The sequence below is a fragment of the Astatotilapia calliptera genome, chromosome 10 (assembly GCF_964374335.1).
Source record: "Astatotilapia calliptera chromosome 10, fAstCal68.1, whole genome shotgun sequence".
NCBI lineage: Eukaryota > Metazoa > Chordata > Actinopteri > Cichliformes > Cichlidae > Astatotilapia > Astatotilapia calliptera.
Genome location: NC_137431.1, coordinates 29504477 through 29531056, shown reverse-complemented (window position 1 = coordinate 29531056; position 26580 = coordinate 29504477). Strand labels below are relative to the sequence as shown.

At 40.5% G+C, this 26580-nt stretch overlaps 1 protein-coding gene across 2 annotated transcripts in view; it reads left to right on the top strand.

Moving 5' to 3' along the window:
* Positions 1 to 26580, top strand: part of tmem132e (transmembrane protein 132E) — a 426314-nt gene that overhangs the window by 327503 nt on the left and 72231 nt on the right. For both annotated transcript variants that reach the window (XM_080307607.1, XM_026182492.2), the window contains exon 3: positions 23746 to 23886. In XM_080307607.1, the coding sequence (XP_080163733.1) occupies positions 23746 to 23886 (141 nt within the window). The remainder of the gene's footprint in view (positions 1 to 23745; positions 23887 to 26580) is intronic.

The window sequence follows — 26580 nt, the reverse complement described above, 5'->3', positions numbered from 1 at the left end:
CAAAATGCAAAGACGTTGAAAAATGTCTTGATTCTATTGATACTTTTTTTCTGAAGAATTGATTGGTACAGTAGGCGGTAATTTTATACGTCTTTCTCAACCTTTACAGCTTAAGTTGCCATGGATTTATACCTCTGTGAGAAGTAAGCCACCTTCGTTGTACAGAAAGCCCAGATTTAACCCTGGTGACCTGGATAAGATGAAGTCCTGCTTTGCAGTACAAGCCACTGGACAGTTTTATTCTTTGATGTAGTTCCATTCTTCAGTAACTGCAAATTACTACAAGTATGTAGAAATTGTAAAAGTCCAATTTTTATGGGGTTTACTGTGCTCCCCGAGCCTCACAATCACATCATGTATCCTTTTATTTTTGTTTGTGTCCTCATCTTCGTCATCACAGGATCCTCTGATTAAGTTACTGTACCAACTTGTACTTTAGAGATGGCATCGGCTAACGTAGAACAGACAAACAATTCTCAGTCTCACAGACTGATAACTCATGACCTTTACAGTCCAGAACATTTGAGGACATCTTTGGGACATTACTCATTGAGAATGCAGCCAGTCCACTGTTCATCACATCCAAGTAGCCTCATTCAATTGAAGAGACATTTAACATTCTGAATGGCCTAAGTTGCTTCAAATTACAGGTAGTTAGCTTTTCATGCTGGACGTCCTTTAGTGTGACTTTAAAAACAGTAATTGTTAGAGACGGCACACTTTTAGAGTGTGTGGGGGTTTCTTTGCAGGCATTCAAAAATAGTAACTGTACATCAGTATGCCAAGGATGTTTGACGTAATTATTGGACTCTAAACATACAAAAATGCATAACAGTTTTTATGACTCTTGGGTCCTTCTTTAAAGTCAATACTAGCCCCAGATTTTTCAGAAAGTATCTTAAAATGTATACTCATAATAGTACACTGTGTATGTTTGAAATAAGACACACCACTTTGTTTTTCAGAAAATAATGTCTGTGACATCATATCTGGAAAAGTAGAGCACTGGGTAAAATTTGGCATATACGTCATTGTTTTCTTGTAAAACTTCTCAACCTGGTTTAATGGTTACACTATGATTATTCCAGTGCTGTAGATGACTAGATGTTGTGGTGCACTTTTCCATGCAGCAAATAGCATACACATTCCTGCTTTGCTCAAGCACGTATTGATCGTGCTGCTGTTAGGTGTCTCTGTGAAGTTGCAGGTATTTAATAAACTAAGAAGAAAGAATCCAAATACCTTCAAGCAGTGACTTCACTTCCTGTTTTGTCAGACCTGGGTGAGACTCACTGCTAGCTCTTATAGATGGATCTTGCGTGTTTGTGTCATGATAATGGACAGCAAGCCATGCATAGAGAGGCTGAGGAGGGTGTACCAGAATTCTAAATCTCGCATTGCCAGCGATGGTCTAATGCTGCCTGTTGTAGTTGTGCTTCACGCTAAATATAAATAATTAGGCTTTGTGATTATTATGATTGATTATTAATATTATACGTGATGATTTGACTGTTTTGGTGCCTGATCCAGCGCTTGGAGCCCAGCACAGCACGTGGTTCATGTCTACACACTGTAGCAGCTGCAGTTCAAGATGCTGTTGACAATCCTTTGTAATTTTTTTTCTTCTTCTTGTGGAGGAATCATTTCTGTTACTGGGTTAGTGTGTGTACACCCAGAGAGGGATGACATTTCTTTTACACCGGCTTCTGTGTGGGTGAGGATCCCCAGAGAGAGCTAGTTTTACTCGGAGCTGTCCAATTTGAAATAGGAGTTCCTCGGGGGAAAAGCTGAGACCATCAGGAGCACTGACACCACCCCCTGCTTGAAAAGATATTTGAATTTAATCTCCTATTCTTGGTACCTTGAAGGGAAGCGCAGTTGCTCACTTTCGTTATGTTGTAATCACAGTTGCACAGGAGCGGCAGCCTCACTATCTCATGCTCCAATGAGTAGTAGTAACCCATACATTTTGCTTGATCTCCAAGTCAGCGCAGCTCACACTGAAAGCTAACGGTGTTCAATTCCACCCTGAACTTTGAATATTTCCACTGAACAAGGGTTGAAATATTACTATAAACACTATGTATGCATAGTGATTTGAACTCTGAAAATGTCAGCAACTAGGTTGCAGCACGGCCCCAATTTTCTTACCCTCTGCATCTGTTGGCAGGTCTGAGCTCCACTTGCCTTATCAAATAAATTGGACAGTGGCTATTTCCCCGATTGCCTCCTCAGAAAGGTTCTGCCTCACCCAAGGGTCTTCTGCTCATGGCTGTGGCTGATGGGAAAACTACTTAGAATAATTGTCCTGCAAAAGGACAGTTCCCAGCCATTGCTGTCACCTCCATATTGCACACAATGCATGTGACTCCTGTGTGCATGCGTATATGGCTGAAAGAAAGGGGCACAAAAGGGGAGAAAGGGGTATTACTTTAGGTTATGTGTCGCAGTTTTTGTTCAACATGTGTTCCCTTCTGGCGCTGCCGTGCTATTGGAACACTGAAAAGCCAGACCAGATTTATTTGTAATGCGGGAAGTGAGAATTTTTGGCCTTGACAGCAGTGGCAATCCATTTTTGCCTTTGCTTTGGTCTATACATTATATTAGACGACGTTAATGCAGTTCATACAATATGTATGGATAATGCCTTTTGACTCCAATCCACTGATGCCATCTACAGTAAGTCGGAGCCTGGTGACGGGTTCACTAGCCCTTCATAACTGCTCTAATAATGCAAGTAAATCTGAAGATCTGCTTTGATGTTATCTTCTACCGCACACTAAACCCCTCTGACACCTTTATGCATAAAGATGAGTTTATTCATGAAGATTACTATTCTCTATTGAAGTAAGAAACACAGCTGTGTGTCTTCTGTGGCTCTAGAGGGAGATTTATGAAGAAACCTGTCATTAGGGTTATCTTGGCTTGAGGCTTTAAAAGTGTGTGTACAAACTGAATGAATCGGTGAATTTTTTACTTGACAAAAAAGTTAATAGACAGAATAAACTTGTTAAATTATGATGCAAATCTAGAAAATCTGCCATAAAATTGTGAAACAGAGCACAGAGGATCAAGGCGTTTACCAGTTTTCCGTTACCAGTGAAGTGACAATTCTGCCTTTTTAGCACCAACATCGTTTTCATTGGATTTTGGCAACCAAATGTCAGATTGTATGATTCACAGAAGTGGTTCAAACTTTGGGCCCATCAATTTTGGTGGACATGCAGAAACCAGTTCTAGATTAGGCAACAACATTGGCATTGTCTTGGAGGACGAGGGGAGGTTCCCTTCTATTTGTAGTTCATTTTCCATTGCAGTGCAACCAGAACTAAATGCCTTCTACTTTTAATGAATTAAAAGAAAGTCTTACATCAATACAATCTACTCAATCAGCTTGATTAAATGTGCAATTCTAAGTTGTTGAGTTTTTTTCTAGCAAGTGGTCCAACTGCAGTCACACCTCAGATGCCTCCCTCCAGGGTTGCATTTAGCAGGTTCATGTCCAATCCATTTAACTTTCAGGCTGCCTAAACATAACAGCTTGAAACAACAGGCAGACAAATATCAGCCATTATTAAAACAGCATTTTGTTTGTTTTTGACGTTGTTCTGCATTGAAGAGGACACTGCAGCAGGCCAGGCTAGACCGAGAATTATGTAATAACAGTTGAAATATTCCACTGCAATCACTTTTTTTTTTGCAGTTGGCAGTGTGAATGAATTTGAATATGCTGAACAGTCACAGGTTAAAATGAGTGCCTTTGTCTCCTCTTCCCTCATTTGCAATTGCCGATTAAGTGTGAAAATGCACAATTGCTCCCAAATCGGAGGCTGAAAATCAGTGGTGACAGATGCTGCAGATGATTGCCCACGCTGCTCGTGGTCGACATGCACAGATTGCATAGCGGCGTGGAATTTCCAGAGGAAGACTTTGTAAAGCCCTTCAACCCTTTTAATGGGAAACCCACAGCAGGAACCACAGCATCCCTTTGATCTGCAGCAGAGACAAACAGACTCGGTTTTAAGTAACTGAGTTTTGAAGTAAGACGCTGCAATCCAGCCAACGCAAGTAGGGGCACGACTGAGCTTTAACCCTCTCCTGACACTGTAATCATCCAGAGCTTTTCAGCGGCAACCGACATCACTAAGGAAAGACAGGACATCCCCCCTAACAGAGCCCCATAATTTATTTAAAAATATAGACTTTGTTTTTTTTATAGAGGTCATGTTTTTTGTAATTATTTCATAGATCAAAACACTACTCACATCTAAATTGAGTTTTATTATGCTGGTAGTTAGGTAAGTCCCTCCAGAATCATCTCCCATCAAAACAACTAAATTATTTTCCTGCTTTCCTCTTTTTTTCTCCTCCAGTGAATTATTATCAGATTGGGCAGAATTCTGACTGCTGGGCCATAGTGAGTTGCACATTGTTGACTTTTATTTCAGTCAGAAATGACTGAATTACTCAGTCTGCTGATAAAGTCTCTGTTGGCCAAGCCCTCTTGCATGGCCTGACCACTCTGTTTATTGTCTAAGGAGGCGTTCTTTCATCCGACTCCGATAATGAGCATTTGGGTTTTTTGCAGCATCGAGCATCACTCTGCCAACTCAACATCTGCAGCAGTTTCTCCTCTGGTCTTTGTGACTGACGACATTGTGCAGCCCTCGTATTGACATTGACACCTCTCTTGTCTCAGGGCCATAATGAGCGTGTTTCGTGAACGTTTTTTGGGGTTTTTTTTTTTTCGTTTTTACTGAGGGTATGTGTTTGTGTTGGAGTTAGTGGAGCTGTCTTGGGTGCTGGAATTGTCATAGGAACACAGAATAGAGATTGTGGGGACTTACAGTGCGGGGAAAAACACTTTTTCATGTGTTAGGCAGGTTTTTTCTGTCATTTGTGTTAAGTGCTCATTACAGCAAGTATCTCTACACTGCATTTCCCAAATTCGGTCACCTGTCAAACGTGTCAAAATGTCACATGGCTGAGCCAATTACTGTCACATTTTCATTTTCTTTTATTTATTGATCATCCTTTATATATTCTATAGACCGTACCTTTAGGTCGTCTGTCAAGCCACTGCACTTAAACTCTACGCCACATTTTTCGCCTTCATTCTAAATAAAACATACATAGGAAATATATTTTTTCCTATGTATGAAATGCAGTCCTCTCATATTCGAAACTCCCATTTCTCAAAGCAAACATTTCCTCCTCCTGTCAGTCTTCATGAGCTCCCTAATCAACTTATTTGGAAGCCCCCCAAGAAAAAAAAAATTAGGTGGTGTCTAGTTCTTGTTTGCTTTGCCACTGCAGAGTCAATAAGTTCCCACCTCATCAAATGTTGCCGCTCTGCCAGTGGATATGCACAAGGTGTCCTTTAGTGCTGGTTTTGATGCACTGGCCACAGCAGTATTGGACAGCAAGAGATAACAGTAATCTTCTGAAAAGCAAAAAAAAAAAAGTCACATCACTTTGCACTCGCTCCTTGCTTTTTCCTGCTGTTTACGATGACACACAAACTATACAAACGATACTATTTAGTTAAATTTTTGTAAAAATTTGTTATTTTGCAAAAAGAAAAGCCCTTACCAACAATAATTCTGCATGTTGGAAAATCATGCTTGGCTGCTGTGTTTGGGGAAGTGAAGCCGAGCAGTGATTTGCAACCGTCTGCATGTCACTACACGTGAGTTATACCCGTCTCATTATCGCCATAACCCAGTGCATCACAGCACCAACAGCAGCGGACAAGATTCCCAGTATTTTATATCCAGGATATGTTAACAGACCAGAAATATATATTCTTTCCTGTTCATTCTTTTTTTTAAAAACGCTTTATGTAAAGGCTGAATGGTTAGTGAAAAATGAAAAAGCTTTGATACAGTTGAACTTAAAACTGTAATACAATAGTGTTTTAAATTGTGACTTAAAAGTGGCTCAATGAGGTTTCAAAAAGCAGCAAGAAAGCTTTTTCTAGTTTTATAAAAACATGTCAAGCTGAAGCCGAAAGTTTGTGCACAGCAGAGTACGTAATTGAATTACATGTCATTGGACACATAAAAGCACCACAGCCACAACAGGCCAAGGACAGATAAAAAATCTGCACTTATTTTGAATTATGCATACCTTCATGGAATGGAAATTTGTTGTGTATGCAGTAGCACAAGTGGCAAAGTTGTCTGCAAAGTGCCCCCTCAGAGGAACTAATGGAGCTTCTGCCTCCAGATGAGTGAGTGTGTAGGGGGGCAGGGGGGTCTATGGTGGCCAAATTTAGCAGTTGAGAAGAGGCCCCGTTTCTGCTTTAATGCAAAAGGGAGTGCAGCTAATGCCTCCGAGACATTCGAGTGCTGACATTTTAGTTGTTTATTTACTTCTCTGTCTTCATCTGTGCATCGCTAAAGGGACAGCCGCGAAGTCTGACTCTATCCAACGGGGTTTCGTTCACCAATGGTGGCGGCACGAGCGTTCCGTGGGCTGTTGTCACACCATCGGTGATCAAATGTTTGTTTACTATGTCCCACTCGGCAGCATAACACGCCACTTGCGAATGCCAAATACCAGAGTCCAATCTGTCTGGAGCTGGCAGACGGAGAGGAAGGTCTTGGTCGTTCCATTTGATAATTTTGACAGGGAATTGTATCAGCCCTCGGTGAAATTCAATAACCAGAGCTGGGAGTTTGAGACACAGAAAACATTGGGTTGTGACATCACCACAGTGATGTCCATCGGGCCACATGAAATTCGGCAATCCCTCATTTACCCTGTGACACTGCAGTAAATCGTGTTATTATTTCAAATAGGAATGATGATTAAACTGCAAAAAGCAAGACAGTAATAAACTCATCCTTTAAGAGAGCACCATAGCAACGCATTATGAAGTTTCCTTTTCAGTTCCAATTCATATGAAGTCTCAGCTGAACAGGGAATAAAATAACCCTACCCATGTGGTGTAATATGTCATCATCAGTCATGACATTTTTAAAATATCTTACCACATTTTTCAGCAGTGATTTTTAATTTGGTAAGATGAAAGCGCTACAGGCCTGGTTTAAAAGGCGCTGCTTTTATGTTTGATATTCAAAAAAAAAGTTTCATCAGTGGAGCGGTATTTACAAAGCCAATACAAAAATAAAAGAGCTGTACAAGATTGAACTCCCAACTATGCTCACAGCTTAAACTGCTTTACAACACACCTACGCTTTAGTTAAGATTTTATTTTTAAATGGAACATTTCACAGGCTTGCTGTTCTCTCGTATGAAAGAAGTTACTACGTGCCACATCAATGGTTGTTCTTGTTGACGTATGTTTTCACATAGAAAGATTGTGACTGTAAAGAAATGGCTGTAGTTTATGGTTTAGGCTTGTGAGGTGAAGTAGGAGCACCTCTTTCATTCAAAGCCATAGTGGGGGGGATGGGTCTGCAACCAGTTGGTGTTGAATCCAGTATAGAGAAAAAGGGTCCTCTCCCAGTGCACATGTCTGTTACACATGTTTGGGCAGCCTTTGACTGTGATGAAGAAACAGATTATGCCCGTGTTCAGGCATGAAGTATCACAATATACTTAATTTTCTGCTTCTCTGCTCCCTAAGGTCTTGTGACAGTTTTCACTCACAGCAAGCCACAAGCTGTAACATCTGCTCTTAAGTAATAACTTCACAGGGCACAAAACAGATTTAAGATTTTACCATCTTGTTGTGATTGTAGACTACCTGCTGGGTATGATGGATTTATATTATCATTTGGATTGTGAGATTTCTTCATTTGAAGAACTTGTGATGTTATTTATTTAAGAAGTGACCCAAATCTTCAGTTTATTCATTCTAATAGTATACAGAGCTTACGTTGTTCCAAAAAAAAAAAAAGAAATAAAAATCAGTCAGACAGTCAGAACCACGATAGTAAAAGGAAGGCTTTATTTCTGTCTGTCGGAATTTATATATATATATATATATATATATATATATATATATATATATATATATATATATATATATATATTGGTTCACATGGTTCACGCCTACTGGCTGAAGAAGCTAACTGCACTCCACGAGCGTCTGGCAGCACAAATGAACCAGCTGCTAGTCAACGAGAGACACCCGGAATGGCTAACTGAAGGCCGGACGGTCCTGATCCCCAAGGACCCCAAGAAGGGACTGGTCCCCTCCAACTACCGACCAATAACCTGCCTCAGTACTACATGGAAGCTCCTGTCAGGCATCATATCGGCTAAGATGAACAGGCACATGGGTCAATACATGAGCGGGACACAGAAAGGAATTGGCAAGAATACCAGAGGCGCAAAACACCAGCTACTGGTAGACAGAACAATCAGCCGAGACTGCAAGACCAGACTGACCAACCTGTGCACTGCCTGGATTGATTACAAGAAGGCCTATGACTCAATGCCCCACAGCTGGATACTGGAATGCCTAGAATTGTACAAGATCAATGGGACCCTAAAAGCCTTCATCAGGAACTCAATGGGGATGTGGCGTACAACACTAGAGGCCAACTCCAAGCCCATAGCACAAGTCACCATCAAGTGCGGGATCTACCAAGGAGATGCTCTGTCCCCACTGCTGTTCTGCATAGGCCTGAACCCCCTCAGTGAGATCATTAACAAGACTGGCTACGGATACCGACTACGGAACGGAGCAGTTGTCAGCCACCTCCTGTACATGGATGACATCAAGCTGTATGCCAAGAGTGAACGAGACATCGATTCACTGATCCACACTACCAGGCTATACAGCAATGACATTGGAATGTCGTTCGGACTGGAGAAGTGTAGTCGGATGGTAACAAAGAGAGGGAAGGTAGTCAGAACTGAGGGGATTGAACTACCAGAAGGCAACATTGCAGACATAGAGGACAGTTACAAGTACTTGGGGATCCCGCAGGCGAATGGGAACCATGAAGAGGCCGCTAGAAAAGCTGCAACCACCAAGTACCTGCAGAGGGTCAGGCAAGTCCTGAGGAGTCAGCTGAATGGTAAGAACAAGATCCGGGCCATCAACACGTACGCCCTGCCCGTGATCAGGTACCCTGCTGGGGTAATAGGCTGGCCAAAGGAGGAGATAGAAGCCACTGACATAAAGACAAGAAAGCTCCTTACCATGCATGGAGGGTTTCACCCCAAGTCCAGCACCCTGAGGCTGTACGCTAAGCGGAAGGAAGGGGGCCGGGGACTGGTGAGTGTCAGCACCACAGTCCAGGATGAGACAAGGAACATCCAAGAATACATTGGGAAGATGGCCCCAACTGACCGAGTGCTCAGTGAATACCTCAGGCAGCAGAAACCCAAGAAAGAGGAGGGAGACGAGGAACCATCATGGAAGGACAGGCCCCTGCACGGTATATACCACCGGCAGATAGAGGAGGTGGCTGATATCCAGAAATCCTACCAGTGGCTGGACAAAGCTGGACTGAAAGACAGCACAGAGGCACTAATCATGGCAGCACAAGAACAAGCTCTGAGTACAAGATCCATAGAGGCTGGGGTCTATCACACCAGGCAAGACCCCAGGTGCAGGCTGTGTAAAGATGCCCCAGAGACAATCCAGCACATAACAGCAGGGTGCAAGATGCTAGCAGGCAAGGCATACATGGAACGCCATAACCAAGTGGCCGGCATAGTGTACAGGAACATCTGTGCCGAGTATAACCTGGAAGTCCCGAGGTCAAAATGGGAGATGCCCCCAAGGGTGGTGGAGAATGACCGAGCTAAGATCCTGTGGGACTTCCAGATACAGACGGACAAAATGGTGGTGGCTAACCAACCGGACATAGTGGTGGTAGACAAACAGAAGAAGACGGCCGTAGTGATCGATGTAGCGGTTCCGAATGACAGCAATATCAGGAAGAAGGAACACGAGAAGCTGGAGAAATACCAAGGGCTCAGAGAAGAGCTCGAGAGGATGTGGAGGGTGAAGGTAACGGTGGTCCCCGTGGTAATCGGAGCACTAGGTGCGGTGACTCCCAAGCTAGGCGAGTGGCTCCAGCAGATCCCGGGAATAACATCGGAGATCTCTGTCCAGAAGAGCGCAGTCCTGGGAACAGCTAAGATACTGCGCAGGACCCTCAAGCTCCCAGGCCTCTGGTAGAGGACCCGAGCTTGAAGGATAAACCGCCCGCAGGGGCGTGCTGGGTGTTTTTTATATATATATATATATATATATATATATGCAGGAAGATGGCAAATGTGAAATGAATGGAGTCAAGCACAGCATGACAAGAAGGAGCCGAGGCAGAGTTGTGTTGCAAAGCAGCTTGCAGATGCAAATGAAATGACATTTGCCAATTGGATTTATTGAAGATTAGCTGAAGTATCAGTATGCTCGATTCTTACTTTGAAAGTAGCGTGGCCACTTGAGATCCTTCGAGTGTCAGAGATAAGATTAGATTCACAACACGCTCTCACTCCCAAACTGTAAGATTTTACGCTAGGTGACAAATCATCTTTATGTTACGCTTCCGGACACCCAACACGTCCTTATATTACGAGATCGGAAAAATTAGGAAACATGAAAACCGCTTGGAATGAATCTACACATGTACGTTTATTTGACTTAAATCGCTTTGGAAAACACTATCTAACCTCATTAAAGTGGTGGTTAATGTTAGGGATAAGGTTATGGATAGGGCTAGGGCTGGAATACATGGCTGGAGCGTCCGTTATTGCAGGACCATCGTTCAACTGGATTTCATCTGCAACCCATCGACCGCCTTGGGACGTGACAAATCGCCTCGGGAGTGAGAATGGTCTGAGCTTCGAAATTTGAAATTTGTTAATCTGTGGCTAGAAACACTAAATGCACCTTTAAAAAAAGTGTGAGCATCCAGCTGTTTCAAAGAACTGACCCTTTGGAAAAGAAGCTATAAATATAATTTTTATAAATATGCATTTTTTTGAAGGAACAAATTTCACATTTGATATCCCTTTCTTATTCTTTCCTATTGTAGCCAGCATTTCCAAATGCTCAAATGATGACTGGAGCTACTGTCATGACAAAAGTTACAAGACTGAGAGGACTTAATCGCTGATAGATGTTGTAGTTGGATCTTTGCTGTAATTATCTAGCTTACTCGTCTCTTCTTTTAGAATGTGGCTTTATTTTTTGTGTTAATTAGCAGAGTACAGCGAGCTGGAACAAAGCACTGCTGATGTAACCTGAAAAACAAGCACTTATTGCTGGATTTTGGTTTGTTTGTTATGTTTAAGGAAAATTTGGGAGTGTTTAATAACAAGGAATGCTCTGTTGTTAACTAAACGTCATATTTATCACCGCGCTGCATTACTCATTTTCACATGGAGGAAATGAATCGGCTCAGTGTGTGCGAACAAGCAGCTGTGGTTTCAAATTTGTATCTGCTTGGTGATATTTCCCCAGTTTCTGAAGATTTTTGAAGACTCCCATTAAAAAAGTCTGTCCCTGGCAGGTTTCACACTCCCGTCTGGCTTTCCAGCTGTGTGTGAGAAAATCTCAAAGCTGTTTACTAGTGAACACAGACAGCAATGGATATCAAAGTGTTTGAGATGATTGATAAGATTATTGCATGTGTTCCAAGAGTGAAGCTATGATTGTCACTTGAGAGTTGCGGTGAATAGTAAGGGAAGCTCTACAGTGCCAGAGAAATTTGCAAGTGGTTATTGACATTTTTAGGGAGTTAAAGGTAAATCCCGCCTGGAGCAGCCTGTGGACATATCACTTATAAAGTTGTTGTCTAATTATTCCAAGGGGATATTTGGTGATCTTACATCATGTGTGGGGTTTGCTTCTGGATAGGCAGGTAACCTCGAGGTGTACAAGTTTTTTGGTAGGTTCTAAAACGTCTGTTTTTGGCAAATACTGGCATCCTCGCAAGTACGTGTAACTAGTGCAATTAAAGTTTTAATGTGAGGCAAACAGACTGTGCAAAAAGTTTGAGTCTGTAATCATTCTGACAGTTTTTATACTACAGCATATTCATTCATGACAGTATGCATTATTATTAGGATGTAACTTTAAGTTTTTCTGCAGGAGATCCACAAATAAATAAATAAATAAACATACGAAGAATGTACATTGCATAGAAATGTATTCGATCACATGTAATTAACACAAGAAAATGCTAATATTTTATAAATTTGTTAAAAACTAAATCAAACAAACAAACAAATACTGAATTTTTATGCCCAAATTTGACACACATTTAATCAAGCATAGTCCTCAACCACTCAAACAATTTTTCTGTTCAAGAATGTAGCTTAAAAAATCCAGTTTAGCATCTTAATCAAATAATTAGATGCCTTGTTACCAGTTTTAAGGGCAGTTGTGGCATAAACCTTGGGTTGTTTGTTATAGTATGTTTGTTATGTAACCTGTAACTGAGAGATCTACCGTATACGTGAGAACACTGACAAATACAGTTGACTTGGATATGACAACCTCATAGATTATGCTAGCTAGCAAACCTTTGCTCTGATTAGCTCTGGCTAATATTGTAGATCGCAAACCTTAGTTATACATTTACACCTTTTATTGCTGTGTGAAATCGTCGCTGTTTAACATAACATGAGTTCAAATGAGACCTGGCAGCTGCGAAGCTACAGTAGGATATTGTAGGCTCTTGTCACGGTCTTAGCTTAGTCTGCCATTATGCTAATGCTGCTTATTTTATGCTAGGTATCAAACAACAAAGGAAACAATGAGTAACAAAATATGAATTGATTCCATCCCACATTTAATCCAGTTCTTTAAAATTGCCGTCACTACATATTCTGATGATGTGAAATGTATGTAGGTCAATATTTCTTCAGGGGGAAAAATGTGGTACTGAACATATTGTTGAACATGTGGGTTGTTATAGCGATTAAAAGTAGGCATCTTTCAAATCAGTACTGTGTTATCATTAAGGCACTGTGCATTTCAAAGCACAGAAGTCTCTTGTTTTCTATGTACACCCACACACCAGCAGCCTTTTAAGCACATTAACTCTCGACAACACATGTTGGTATATGTTTTTGTGCCGTATCTCAATGATAGGAAGAATTTTATCATGTTTGCACATCCCTGCTGTAGCCACACAACTTCCTTTGTCTGATTTGTGCTGAATGAACCTTTTTACAAAGAACAGTCAGATTCAAGTAGGCTGATCTCTAGGCTCCTCCGTTAAAATTGGATGTCACTGTAGAGATTTAAAGAGCGCCTAAAAATGCATTTTTCTTAAAATCCGTCTCATTATGCTGTAGAAGAAATTCCACTTTTGTGACTTCTCTGCCCGTGGGGACATTTTGTTCAAATGTCTTCAATAAATACTCTTTAAGAGGGCCATTAAAGAAAAATTAAAGACTTGCGAACTATGATTTAATCCCGGTTTGCATATTTTATTTATTAACATCAGCCAGTTTGAATAAATTGCAGTGTGTGGCAAGGAAGTTGACATGATTTCTGCAGCGAGGGTCATGAAGACATCAGCCTCCAAAACTCTTAAGCACACAATTGATGCAATGCAAAGCAAGCTGCAAAGAAGTACAAAATAATGAGGAGAAGGGATACATTTGTATTTGCAGTGCCTTTTAATCATGAACAAGATTAACTACACAGATACTGATGAATGCATGAACATCTACAGAAACAGAATGATGATAGAATTTTTGTATTTAAATATGCAAATTATATTTACATGCTAATTTATAGAGCAGGGCGATATGGCCAAAAATATTTATCACGATATATATTTGAAAATTTGCGATAACGATATAACCGACGATATAATTGATGCGAGACAAAATACAACTCCACAACATTACTAGCGCAAAAAGACAACCTTCCATTTATTTTCACTTAAACAAGAAGCTGGTTTTTATGTACATTAAAGCTTTATAAAAAATGTAACAGTGCAAATGCAAATTCCTTGCTGAAAGTTTAACCAAAAGACATTTCCACTAGAAATGGGCTGACATATCCTGAGCATAACCATGTATAATATCCACTGAAGTTAAAAAAAGGTGCTTTGCAACATTAAACTGCAGTGTGCAGTACGCATTTTTCGGACCATAAGGTGCACGGGATTATAAGGCACATTAACCGAAACAAAGCAGTCAGATAAATCAAACTTTATTAAACTCCTTCTTGCTTCCTCCACTTCTGTACCATTGATTCATTAATGTTGAATTCTCTGGCAGCTGCTCTATTCCCATGTTGTTGCAGTATATTAATGACTAACCTCGTATTGTGGATGGATTGTCTCAGTTGTTCTCCTGACTGAAGTTTGGTCCGTTTACAGCATCCTGCCATGCGATTGCATTTGTCTCTAACCATGAAGAACCTTCACGTTAACTTTTATAAGTGGAAAAGTGTTAGTGTTCGTCCTCCAGCTTCACTGTTTATGTTATGCTAACATAGCTTTGTCTCTAGCGATCACGTAGTACATCATTATATACCAGCTAGCCCAACTTCAGTAACCCTACAAACGTCACTGCTGTTTAGTTTCCTGTCTTCATTTATGTTGGAAGTGATAGCAGAGCTGTACGTTTGAATTTTTTCAGAAATCTCTCAGTCAGAACATGCAGTATCATGTTTAGGTAACTAGCGAAACTAGCGAGCTAACTTCCGCTAGCTTCCTGCTAACTTCTAACTCCGTTAAATGTAATAACTTTTGTTTTCATGGATGCCTGGAAGTTAAACTTTATAGTTACACCTGGTAAAGCAGCAATGCTGATCGTTTTATTAAAGATGAAAGAATTTAGACAGTTTTTAACTCTTAAGTGATGCTGCAGTGTTGTTTGACCTGAAGAATTCGGAGTTTAGGACCCAGATTACTCCCAGATTTAAGAGCATCTTAGTCCGACAAATATGACAATAACAACGGCCGCTTGCATGTTCTGCAAAAAAATGTGCTTTGTTGTGTATCTGACGGACAAACACCAAACCAGTTCCACATCACGGAAGTTGCACCGTTTTTACAAACCAATTCTGGTTCATCTGTTTCACTCAACAATCGGCCATGTGCGTATGAAAACAAAGGCACTGCGCATGCGCGTTTTACTCCCATTCTATCGCGATATTTCATTTTCCTATCGTTGCCTAACATTATACCGGTATTACCGTGAACGGTATAATATGGCCCAGCCCTACTAATTTACATACATCGCCAAAACAGATGTCTTGATATTGGCTAAATCCGCATTCAAAATTCTTCATTCTTTCTATTTTTTTGACATATTAGAGTCAATTCTAGATTTTTTTAAAATCACTACTTGAATTAAAGAAAAAAAAATGTCTGAAAATGCATTTTCAGACAAAATATCTAAACGCTGTGTTCTCATATTGGAACAATGCATTTGGGCTTTTCTGCACTTTATATTTCTTTATGCTAGTTTAAAAAAAAAGATAAAAGAAAAGTACCACTTTCTTGATCCAGCTAATCCCAAATGTACTCCGTTTATCTGGGATTGTCACTAGCAGTACACCCAGCCTGAGGCTTGGTTTGTGCCGCCTCCTGGAATCAAATCGAGGGTCTTTTGTTTACATGGCAAATGTGTTAACCTCCACATCAGGGGTCCAGCTAATCCCAAATGGCTAGGAGAAATAAAAAATGCATCCCATACAAGAGCTCAACTCTCAGGAGGTTAAATAAATTTTTATTTTTACACATATGCAGATGTCTCCAATGCTGTAGTGTTTAACACATCCGATTCACACATGCAGAGCTGTAACGACACCAAGTGACAACGGAGCAACCGAAAGTAGCAGTATGTACCACAAATATTGTGTACCTTGGGCGTTTTCTTTTCTTTAGTCTGAAAGATGGCATATTGGAGGAAAACTAGTCCAAAATCTCAGAACACACCACATCATGTTTTTCCCCATCATGGCTTACGTTAGTACTTATGTAACATTTATAGCAGTGAAACCTCTACACTATAGGAAGTACACTGCAAAGCCCCTGCTTAGGTCATTGTGGTATCTGTGTGTTGTGGTCATTTCAATCTTCAGGACAGCGCTCACTATACCCCCGAACACAAGTCAGATTTGATAACTCCCAGGAGATCTTACAGGCAGCTCAGAAATCCAGCTTGGAATGTGTTTACCAAAAGCTCTCCTGTTTAGCAGTCCGTCAGCCATCTCGAAGTCTAATAGGTGTTGCCATGGCAGAAGGCATCTGTGTGGAATGAGTAAGTAATAGCTCTGTCTTAACTGAAGTGGCTCACACTGCCTCTCCACTTTCCCTGTGTAGGAGCAGCAGCAGGGCTCACGCAGATTCTCAGAATTTGGGTGTGCACTATTGCTGGTTACTGCCTTGCAGCTTTTCCATTTGTAATGCTCTTTCATTAATCAGCATTAACACCGTTCCACAGGGAGCCTGATTCATGTGGTGCTCCCGTGGGTAGTGCTTCATCCCCTCTCATTTGTGGTGCAAAAATGAAGCAAAGTCCGTGAAAAGGACTGTCTGATGAAAAACATCGATACAGCACAATATGCAGGCTTTCTCATAAGGTGATTAATATGTAGTGGCTTTTATACGCTGTTGGTCAGTGTAGGTTATGAATACAAATACGAGTATTACACGTCAGGGTTGCATCCTTACTAGGAAATGCGCTGGAAATGGGTCTGCTGTACAATAATCTGTAATTATCGTCCTTTATGATCAGTATCTTTACAAGCTCTGCTAATAAAGTAGCAACTGGGTCACCTCATTTAGAGAGCGTCAGAGGGTATTACGCCTCCCCGTTTCAGCTCACATCAAAGGCAACACACCCGATCAGGATGGTTTCTTAAACGTTACATATTTCTGTTTCATCTCCCCTTGACGCACCGTGTCTGATAATTACTGTATTTTCTCTAATGTGTGAGATTTGATGAAAGAACAAAATATGAGCTGCAATAGCAAGAAATATTGTTTTGAAACAGAGTGTAAAATACACCGTCTTTGATGCAAGAATTAATACAGCGCTTTCTTGTAGTTCAGTAATTACAGCATCTGTCAATATTGCATCTCGCATGCTCGTGAATCATTATTCTTTATACAACCCTTCCCACACACAGTCACTCACAACAAACACGAAAAAAGTAAAGTATCATTTTTTTCAAGATACATTTTTCAAATATATACTTTATATAATCTTGACTTAAGATCTACTTACTAGCTTTCTCCCAGCTTTCACCCTTAGATGTTATCAGTGATCGGACATGCTGAAGTGCAGAAAGCCATGCCTGACCTTGGCTTCTGTGGAGGCGAGCATGTGAAAAACAAGAACATGTAGTCTGTAGTTTGAAGCAGAGCCTGGATTGTACAAAAAAAGAGTGATCTCAGGCAAAGTGTTGCAAATTCAGATGTCCTGGAAAAAGCCTCACCCTGTTACGTTTTTGTACCTCGGTCGAACCAAACTTAACCACAGAGAATGCGAACCAGAAAATGGTAGTATGAAAGATTTTGTAAGGGTTTTGTAAGATCACAAACGCAGTGTTTGCAGAGTGGTGGCAGTAGTTTGTATCTTTCTCAAACTGCTGGCAACCACTGCAGCTTGCTAGCCAACAATACAGTCACTATCCGGTCGTTAAGTCTGACGTCACTAGCCGTGTCTGGGCCTAAACTCCGCTGCAGGTCCATATATCAAACAATCACTATGGCATTACTGAGAGTTGAAAAACTGTCTAAAGTTTTTCATCTTTAATAAAATGATCAGCGTTCTGCTCTACCAGGTGTAACAATTGAGTTTAACATCCAGGCATCCATGAAAACGGAATTTATGACATTTAACGGAGTTGGAAGTTAGCAGGAAGTTAGCTCGCTAGCTTCTATCTAAATACAATATAGCATGTCCTGACTGCGGGGTTTTGGAAACAAATTAAAACGTACAGCTCTGTTATCACTTCCAACATAAATGAAGACAGAAAACTAAACAGCAGTGACATTTGTAGGGTTACTGAAGTTTGGCTAGCTGTAGCTAATGATGTGCTACGTGACCGCTAGCGACACAGCTATGTTAGCATAATATAAACATGCTAACTTTTTTTCCACTCGATAAAAGTTACCGTGAGTGTTCTCGGTGGTCAGGAACAAATGTAATTGCATGGCAGGATGCTGTAAAAGGACCAAACTTCAGCCAGGAGAACAACTGAGATAATCCATCCACAATACGAGGTTAGTCATTCATATACTGCTGCATGGGCTGGGCTGTAGTTACATCCTAAGGTTTTAAAAACTGAGCTTAAATAAATGATTAGCGGTAATAAAAGCCGAGGGAGGTCAACAGTGATCACTGACTGTTTTAGGAGCTTTTTGAGATTAAATAGAAGAAAATACATAACATTAAACATGTTAACAACCCAAAAGCCATATTAAACGCAGACTACTTTAGGCCCGGAAGTAGGATTCGTCACGTCATCACTTAACGACCGGATTGGGTATTCAATACAACCCCATTGTGGGTCTTTGTAGACATGTGACCACAAACCGGGTAACATTAAAAGTCATTTTGTCCATCACCAGTCATGGGGATGATGTGGGATCAATAAGGCCCCAGTCATACAAGCTGAGAGACTGGTCATTAACCATCTGGGAACCACTGTTCTTGAGGGAAAAGGGAGTATTCCCCATATGGTTGTGAGTGGTTCCTGGAGGTTAACGGCAGCCACTGGAAAAATAATTGCTAAAGTCCCAGTTACACAGACTGGTCAGTAATCTCCATTTTTCCCCAGTGACCCGCCTGTCGCTGGGAATACACATTTTCCCTTGTGACTGGTGGTTGCCAGATGGTCATTGACAGGTCGGAAGTGTGTGAATAAGGCCTTAGTGAATGCCTAGCAGATAGCTCCTGACAAAGGCTGCCTGTGCCGACATGTTAGTCAAAGCAGTCAAAACCCGTAATCATCCATAACTTGAAGCATCAATATAGTTTAAACAGTTTTAAAAAAACAAACAACAGTCATCATGAGCGGGAAACTGGATATAGTGAACAGAACTGTTTGTACAAGTCTGCAAACATGTTTCTTTGTGCTCTGAAGTTGGAGATTTTGACATGGGAGTCTAAGGGCTTTGAGATTGGGCCACAGTTGGATTTAATGAAATTAGTTCAAACATTTAAATAACTTTTATGTATTTAAAACCATTAAAGATAAAAGATAATCACTGTAATTAGTTTAATACTATAAGAAGAAAGACATTTTCTGCATGGGCTGTGTGCCTATTCTGGTTAAAGAGGGAGGAACTTCAGCTGGAAGTCAGTTGCTTTCACAAATCATGGATGAGTGGTCGATGCAATGAGCGCAGGTTGGTGAAGCAAATGGAAATACCTCAGTGGGACTTCAGAATTTTTATCTGTCAGAGAAATAGATGCAATGATCTGATAGATGTTGCAGGGGCCTCAAACTTTCAAATGGAAATGAGACACTTGGGAGAAAAATATGATTTGGGTAATGCTTTCATGGAGTCTGTCCAGAAAGAGATGTTTGTCAGAGTGATGTCATGATGAGAAGAGAAAAACAACAGTATGTTTCTGTAAACACGGGAACAATCATAAAGATCACCAGAATTTTACTTTAACAGGAGAGCAGCAAGTGGCAGTAACAGAGTCCTAAGCAGAGTGACAACCAGGGTTTTAATAGTTTTGCAATTTTCATTAGTTTTTATTTTTATTTAGTTTTGACTTCAGATTTTCAATTTTATATCAGTTTTAATTAGTTTTTACCAATTGTTTGCTAGTTTAGTTTAGTTTTTATTTTTTTGAAAATCCTTAGTTTCAGTTATAGTTTTAGTTGTGTTTGCAAAAATTAAGTGTAACAAAATCCCAGTTTCATCATATCAGTCATTCTCTTCTGCTTATCCTTGGGTATGTTGCTATTCCAGCTACCATACCCTGCACCCTGGACAGGTCGGCTGTCTGTCGCAGGGCTAACACGCAGAGACAGAAAACTCACATTCCCACCTATGGGTTCTTTAAACAAACAAATAAATAAATAAAGGCAGATGAACAACCATTGATACCAGGCAACTATAAAATGTATATCTTGGCCCCAATGAGACTATTAACTCTTGCAGCACCGGGTGTTCGTAATTTTGGTTCAAGTGAATTGATAAACTTTTTGAAGGCAATTGACTCACACAGTTATGTAGATATCCCAGTCCTGTTGTCTCCGGATGCATCACGCTGCCTTGCCTGGGGTTAGCTTCTGTTTTCTGGGGATGAGGGTTGAGTGTGCTCCCTTACTTTCTCAAGGTAAGCTAGGTTAGCCTTCTTGTGTGAGCTTTTCAAGTACACTTTAAGGTTTGTGGGATTTTTTTCCCCTTGAGAAATGTCCCTCATAATTTGTCTCTTTCCACTACAAGACACTTGCTTTATCCAAAACACAGTCATATTCAAAGTAATCCCAAATTGGACTCTGGCGCTTTCTCCCGACTTTTACTGACATGATTCTGCGCGTGGACGGAGCAGCAACACAGACGACTCGACTAACGTACTGCCACCTGCTGACATAATGAGACACAGCAAGAAAAAAATCTGGAAACTAAACTTCATTTTGACCCTTGACTATTGTATGACACGCACACATCAATGAAAACTAAACACATTTTTTCTATAAATTCAGTTAATTTTAGTTAGTTTTGTGAACACTCATTACAGTTTTAGTTAGTTTTCCTTTTTTTTTATTTTTTATTTCCATTAACGAAAATGTTTTTTCACTTCTAGTTTTCGTTATTTCGTTAGTTTTCGTTAACGATAATAACCTTGGTGACAACCTCCTAAAACTACATAATAATAATATTACATCGTTATTTATTCTTTTTCACAGAATACAAAGTATTTTCCGGGCATATGCAGGCACATTTTCAAAGTAGACTAACATAGTAATGAATAGTCTAGAAGACATAAAGCACAGAAGCAAAAGCCAAAAGCATTAATAATTCACTTCTGTCTTGTGTTTCATGAAAATGAAACCATCCGATCAATAATCTGTAGTGGCTGCATTTGTCTAAGAATGAGCTCTGGATTTTTTCCATGTTACATCATTTGGGGCATGGCTCTGTGGTCAAATAACCAGAAATCACAATAACTGGGAAGACAAAAGCTTCTTTAAAAAGAAATAACAACTAAAAAATTCTCTCTGTAAACACTTTAATGAAATATATCGGTAAATTCAAAGGTGTCTGCTATCAGACAGTGGTATTTTGTAACAACTCGCTAGAAAATGTAAAAATGTCGCCCAAAAAGGTTACCAATAGCACGAGAAACCAGGTGATCTCAACAACTGATGGGTAAAGTATGACTAGAAAAAGGTCTTAGGAGCTTAGAAACAAAGTGACTTCTTTAAGTTTCGTAAAGATGTTTCGCTCATCCAAGAGGCTTCTTCAGTTCTAAAGCCAAATAGTGGAGAGTCCCGGTATTTAAACCCTAGTGGGGGCTGTACCTTAAGAGACTTGTTGACCCTCTATTATTAAACATGTGCTTCATCACATGAGCTAAGGTGTGAAAAAAGCGTGGGTCATTATCACCAGTGGTTTTGAGTGAAACCACTGTGAGACCTTGCTCCACCCAATGTGATTTATTGAGGTTACCTGATGCAAGATGTGAGTGGGAGTTGAGGAGCCTGGGAAGGGATCTCAAAAGTGGATTGTAGGTGCAGACAGTTAGTATCGTGAGCCGTCCTCTTTGCTCAAAGATGTTCACAGTGGACATAGACGGCCTCTTTCACGTCTCTTTTAAACCATCTGTCCAAAATGTGAACACTGGCATCCTCAATAGAGTGACCTTTAACCTTTAAGTGCAGATGTACAGCTGCATTTTGTCCTGTCTTATATACAGGCCTGATTTGACACTGGTGACACTATTGAAGGCAGGCTATACAATTTTAGGTTTAGTTTGGTGAGACGAAAAAGGAAGTGAAACCACAGGAGTCCCACTTAAGTAAGTAAGAACAGGAAATCAGGACAGCATGCAAAACAGAGGGAGAGAAAAACAAGGAAACACATGAGACAAGCAAAATGGAAACATTACAACAACAAAAAAAAAAAGAAAGGCTGTCTGTTAAACCAAAACAAGGATCAAATCTTGGGGAAAAAAACACACCAATGGCTGCATCAGGAGCAATTTTGTGTTTCCGTTGTTGCCTAAAGACATGCAGAGCAGGGGAGCTGTGGATTAAACCATCAAAATACCTTCCAATTAGTGTGCAGTCTGCTCTAACTCCTGGGCCGCGGACCATCCTGAAAGAGCATGTTGTCATTTAAAAGCAATCCTGACTGCACAGACCCACTCACTTTTATTTTATCACGGATCATCTTTCAGCATTAAGCAAAGCATAAATCTGCTGCTGCAACTGGAAATCATATTACTTCAAATATTTATGAACTAAATTTAAATACTGCAGGACTTATGTATACTTCAAATCACAACATTTTACTGGAGAAAAGGGAAACAACTGTGTCGCATGTTATTGTAGCTTTACTATACCATAAAATTCAAGAGTTCTACCCATTTATGTAGCTATTTATGTGTTTACTGCGTTAACTATTTCGTCTCTCATCCCTTTTTTTCTTCTTTTGGTGTTAGTTGTTGCTCCGGCAAGCACGCACAATCCTTGAGCAGATGTTGGGGCATGTTTTTGTATAGCTGCAGCGTGCTACAGCTTTATGCATTTGCATAGTCTTATTTTGTATGCATCTATAGCCTCTGCACATCTGGTTCACTGTGTATAAAATCTCTGCAGATAATGCAGCGTTATGAATGTATATAGAAGTGCATGCACGTGCAGATTGGTTGGTGCAGCCATGCGTACATGACTGTATGTGTGGATGAGTAGGATTGCGGATGTAGATGTTTGGAAGATGCACACATACAGTATGTGCATTACATTTACTGTTATTACTTCTTTGGCCCTTGGGTTATTATGTAGAATAGTTTTGGAGATGGGGGAGAGAATGGTTTTATTTACAGAACTATGTAAAGTTCTACAATATTTATCAAGTGAACTGTTGTGCATGTACGTGTAAATATTATAAATAGTCTTAAAAATATCTGAATTCATTTTAAAGCCTAACGGGGGCAGTAAAACACTGCAGTGTTCACAACACTCCACTCAGTACACTTTAGGGTCTGGCCTTTTTAATGTGAATACCTGAAATATTAAGAGGTAGCAGGGAGTATGTTTGGTTTCCAGGTTCAAACATTCTTCCTTGTTGCAGTGTCCTGGAGCAACAAACAAGCCAAAATAAATAAATAAAAAATCATCTCAAGGACTCGTGCTGGTAACCTTGACCTATCTATAAAGTGTGTTCTCCCTGAAGAGCTAAGGGCTAAGGAAGGGAGATTGCACATGAGACTCAATCAACAGTTTTTAGGAATTTTAAAGGTGGCTTATTTTGTTTTAATGTAAAATGCAGTTCAGTAAAAGCTCAATGGTGTGTATGAACTTTCTCAAAAAGCAGGTGAACCGAAGCTTGTGGCTTTCAGGTGTTAATTCGAAATGAATATCCAGTGGGTTCAGTAAAAAGCTTTGTAGATCTGATTTTGCAGAGAGTGTAAGTGAGCACTCTGACCTGAAGTGCTCCTACCTTTCTGCTCTCATGTATCACTGCACTGTCATCTTCATTCATCTTTGTTATTGATTCATCTGTGGAATTGCTTTTGCCATGATGCAATCCAGGGAGGAGGCCTGTAGCACAGAGAGGGTATCCACCTCTGACCTTGCACATAAATCATCCCCCTTAATAAAATTGACCTCCTCTATTATTTTTTCTCTCTCGCCATTTCCTGCAGGGTCAAAGCTAAAAAGGGGGTAAACCTGCTCCAAACCAACTCGAAGAGCCCCCAGTGGAAGGTTGAATGGGAGGTACAGTCTGGCGCCAAGCATTCCATCACCACCATCGATGTGAACAAGAACAAAGCAGTCAAGCAGGGGTAAGTCAACAGCCCTGGGCCTAAACACACTGGGTCTGTCTAACCAACTACTGCCGCTGCAGCTGTTGATTTCTGCTCCTGCTCCAGCTACACAGAGACGGTCGTACTTGTCTTCCTTAACTATGGACAAAAGATCTATTTTCCTTTGACTAATCAGTCATAGTTACCTGATGAAAGGCAGCTTCTAAAAGCATATGCTCAGACAGAAGATAAAACACACCATTGTCCCAGTGACTAAAGCACCCTCTGCCTTATAGGCCAAAGTTAAATGAATGAAGATATTATCTGCTTAGTCTCACTACATCTGCCGTCAATTTAGTTTACGTGGAGAGATGAGGTAGATGATTGTGACTGCTGGCATTAAAATACCTTTGAGATTAGATCTTGTCTGAGAGCAGTAATTACACCTCAGGCTTCTCAAAAGAGTAAAAACACCACCCAGTCGTGGTCCTGTGGTGTCTGACGGGATAGTAATGGACTCTGTGTGGCCAGATTCTATGGTAAATGCAACTTGGTAAATAAAGTAGAGCTGCAAAGAGATTTGCAAGCTTAATGCAGTCTAAACTGCATACAGCTTAATGCATTCGTTAGCATGCGTTTAGGAACAGCCTAATTGATTTGACCGGTAAATGGAGGTGAACCGTGTACGGGATGCTCCGATAACTTTTCTTCCACGCACTTAAAGGTCCGATTTACCGAAAACAATTCAAACTACAGTATGAAATGAGGCCCTGCAAAGAGGATTTGCTGGTTTGTTTTAGTGCCTGCGCGGTGTGTTCCTCTGTCTCAGTACAACAGAGGTAATAAGTAATTAAGCTGAAATTTGATACTCCAGTCAATGAAATGCTATAATTAAAAAGCTCAACAGGATCTTGTTCATAAGCGATGATAAAATGGAACGTCAGGTGGATTGGTGCGTACAGGCCAGCAGTAATGGAGGGATTGCACTAGATCAGGCTGGTAGGGAGAAGGGAACTGAGCTGAAATTAAGAGGTTTCAATTAGATTAATGTTTTAACACCAGAGCCCCAAACATTACAAAACTGCTGGGGGGGTCATTCTGACCCCGCCCTGCAAGAACAGAAGCAAAGCCAGAGAAGAAATCATTTCTTAAAGAAATTAAGTTGTTAGAAATATGTGAGATTAAGTTTTAGGGCTTTTATTATTTTTACAAATGATTTCGTTACAGTTCAGAAAGGTAAAACTTATTTTAGCATCCACTAATAACGGGTACAGCAAACAATATAATAACTAACACATCTGAATAATTCAATTATTGCAGATGAAGAACATTATGAAAAAGCTAAAAATGAATTTTACATAAGGTGTGACAGGCCTATTAGTTACGCTAATATAAAGGAAGTATTAAAAACAGAGAGCTTGCAGTGAGCCAGACTGAACCAGTAGGTGGCTGCATTTTAAACCACAGGAGGCTACAACAAAATAACAAGCACGTTTTAATAGATCTATCATTGTGAAAGTAGAACAGTGAGAGTTTATGATGTCATCCACCTCCTCTAACACCAGACCTCATTCAGCGTCCATGTTGTTCCTCCCCAATCTGCAGCCCTCTGCCTCATCAGCTCTGCTCCTCAGGCCTGGGTGCCCTGCTCCAGATTTCACCTTTTACTCGTTCAGATTAGCTCCCCCCCCAAAGGTCCCCCCCCAACTTCTCTCCAAACCCAGCAACCCACCCAGCCCTCCGTGCATCCATCATTGACTCTGATCCAGACCAAATATATAACAAAATAAGAGGAAAATAATACAACTGAAATTTGTTACAGGCAAGTGAACAAAGATCCGAATCATATGCAATAACAGATAATTAGAAGAGCAACATCAAAAGCAGTCACATTGGCGAATTTTTCAGTCCTTTGAAATGGACTCAAAATCCCCCCATCATGAGTCATCATGAGCTCTGGGTGGTAATTGAAATGTATCTGTTGGATAGCTGGGCTCAGCCTTAGAAATAAGATGTGGATGATGTTCACAGTGAAGACAGTGTACCAAAAGGCACTAGCTGAGGCGGTTTGGACATGTGATTAGGATCCCGCATAGGTGCCTTTTCCAGGAGGTTTCAGGCACGCCCAGCAGAGCTGGGAGGAGATTCCAGGGTAGACCCAGAATACACTGAAGGGACTATATCATCCTCCCTGGGAGTGTCTCAGGATTCCCCAGGAGAGGCTCTAGGAAAATGTTGCTGAGGAGAAGATCTAGAATATCCTTCTTAGCCCGATGAAAGGAAAATGAAAGGAAGGAAGGTCATCATTTCTTTGGTGTTATGGTTCTAATGGAATGCATTGGCAGTAGAGATTCTGGGTTTTTACAGAGTAATCTTTAAAAACTGTCCAGGAGAAATGCTTTAAAATAAACCTAAAAATCTATTTGCCTCATTATTGTTTTATTGGTAAAAAAATAAAAGCAAAAAATCTGAGCAAATGCACAAATATGTTTAATTGCTATTAACGTTGGGTGCACACACCCTGTAAACAGGTGCTTCCACAATAACACAGTGAACATCCATTATGGGGCTTTACAAGAGTGCAGTTCTCCCAGCCTGCGAGCTTGATCCACTGAGGGAAAGCAACTAAAAATTAGCAACTATAAATCACGTTATGTGATGTGTTCAATTTATTAAGACCTGAAGGACTGGGAGCTTGGCTAGAGACGTTAGCAACTGCTGGTCTATATATTG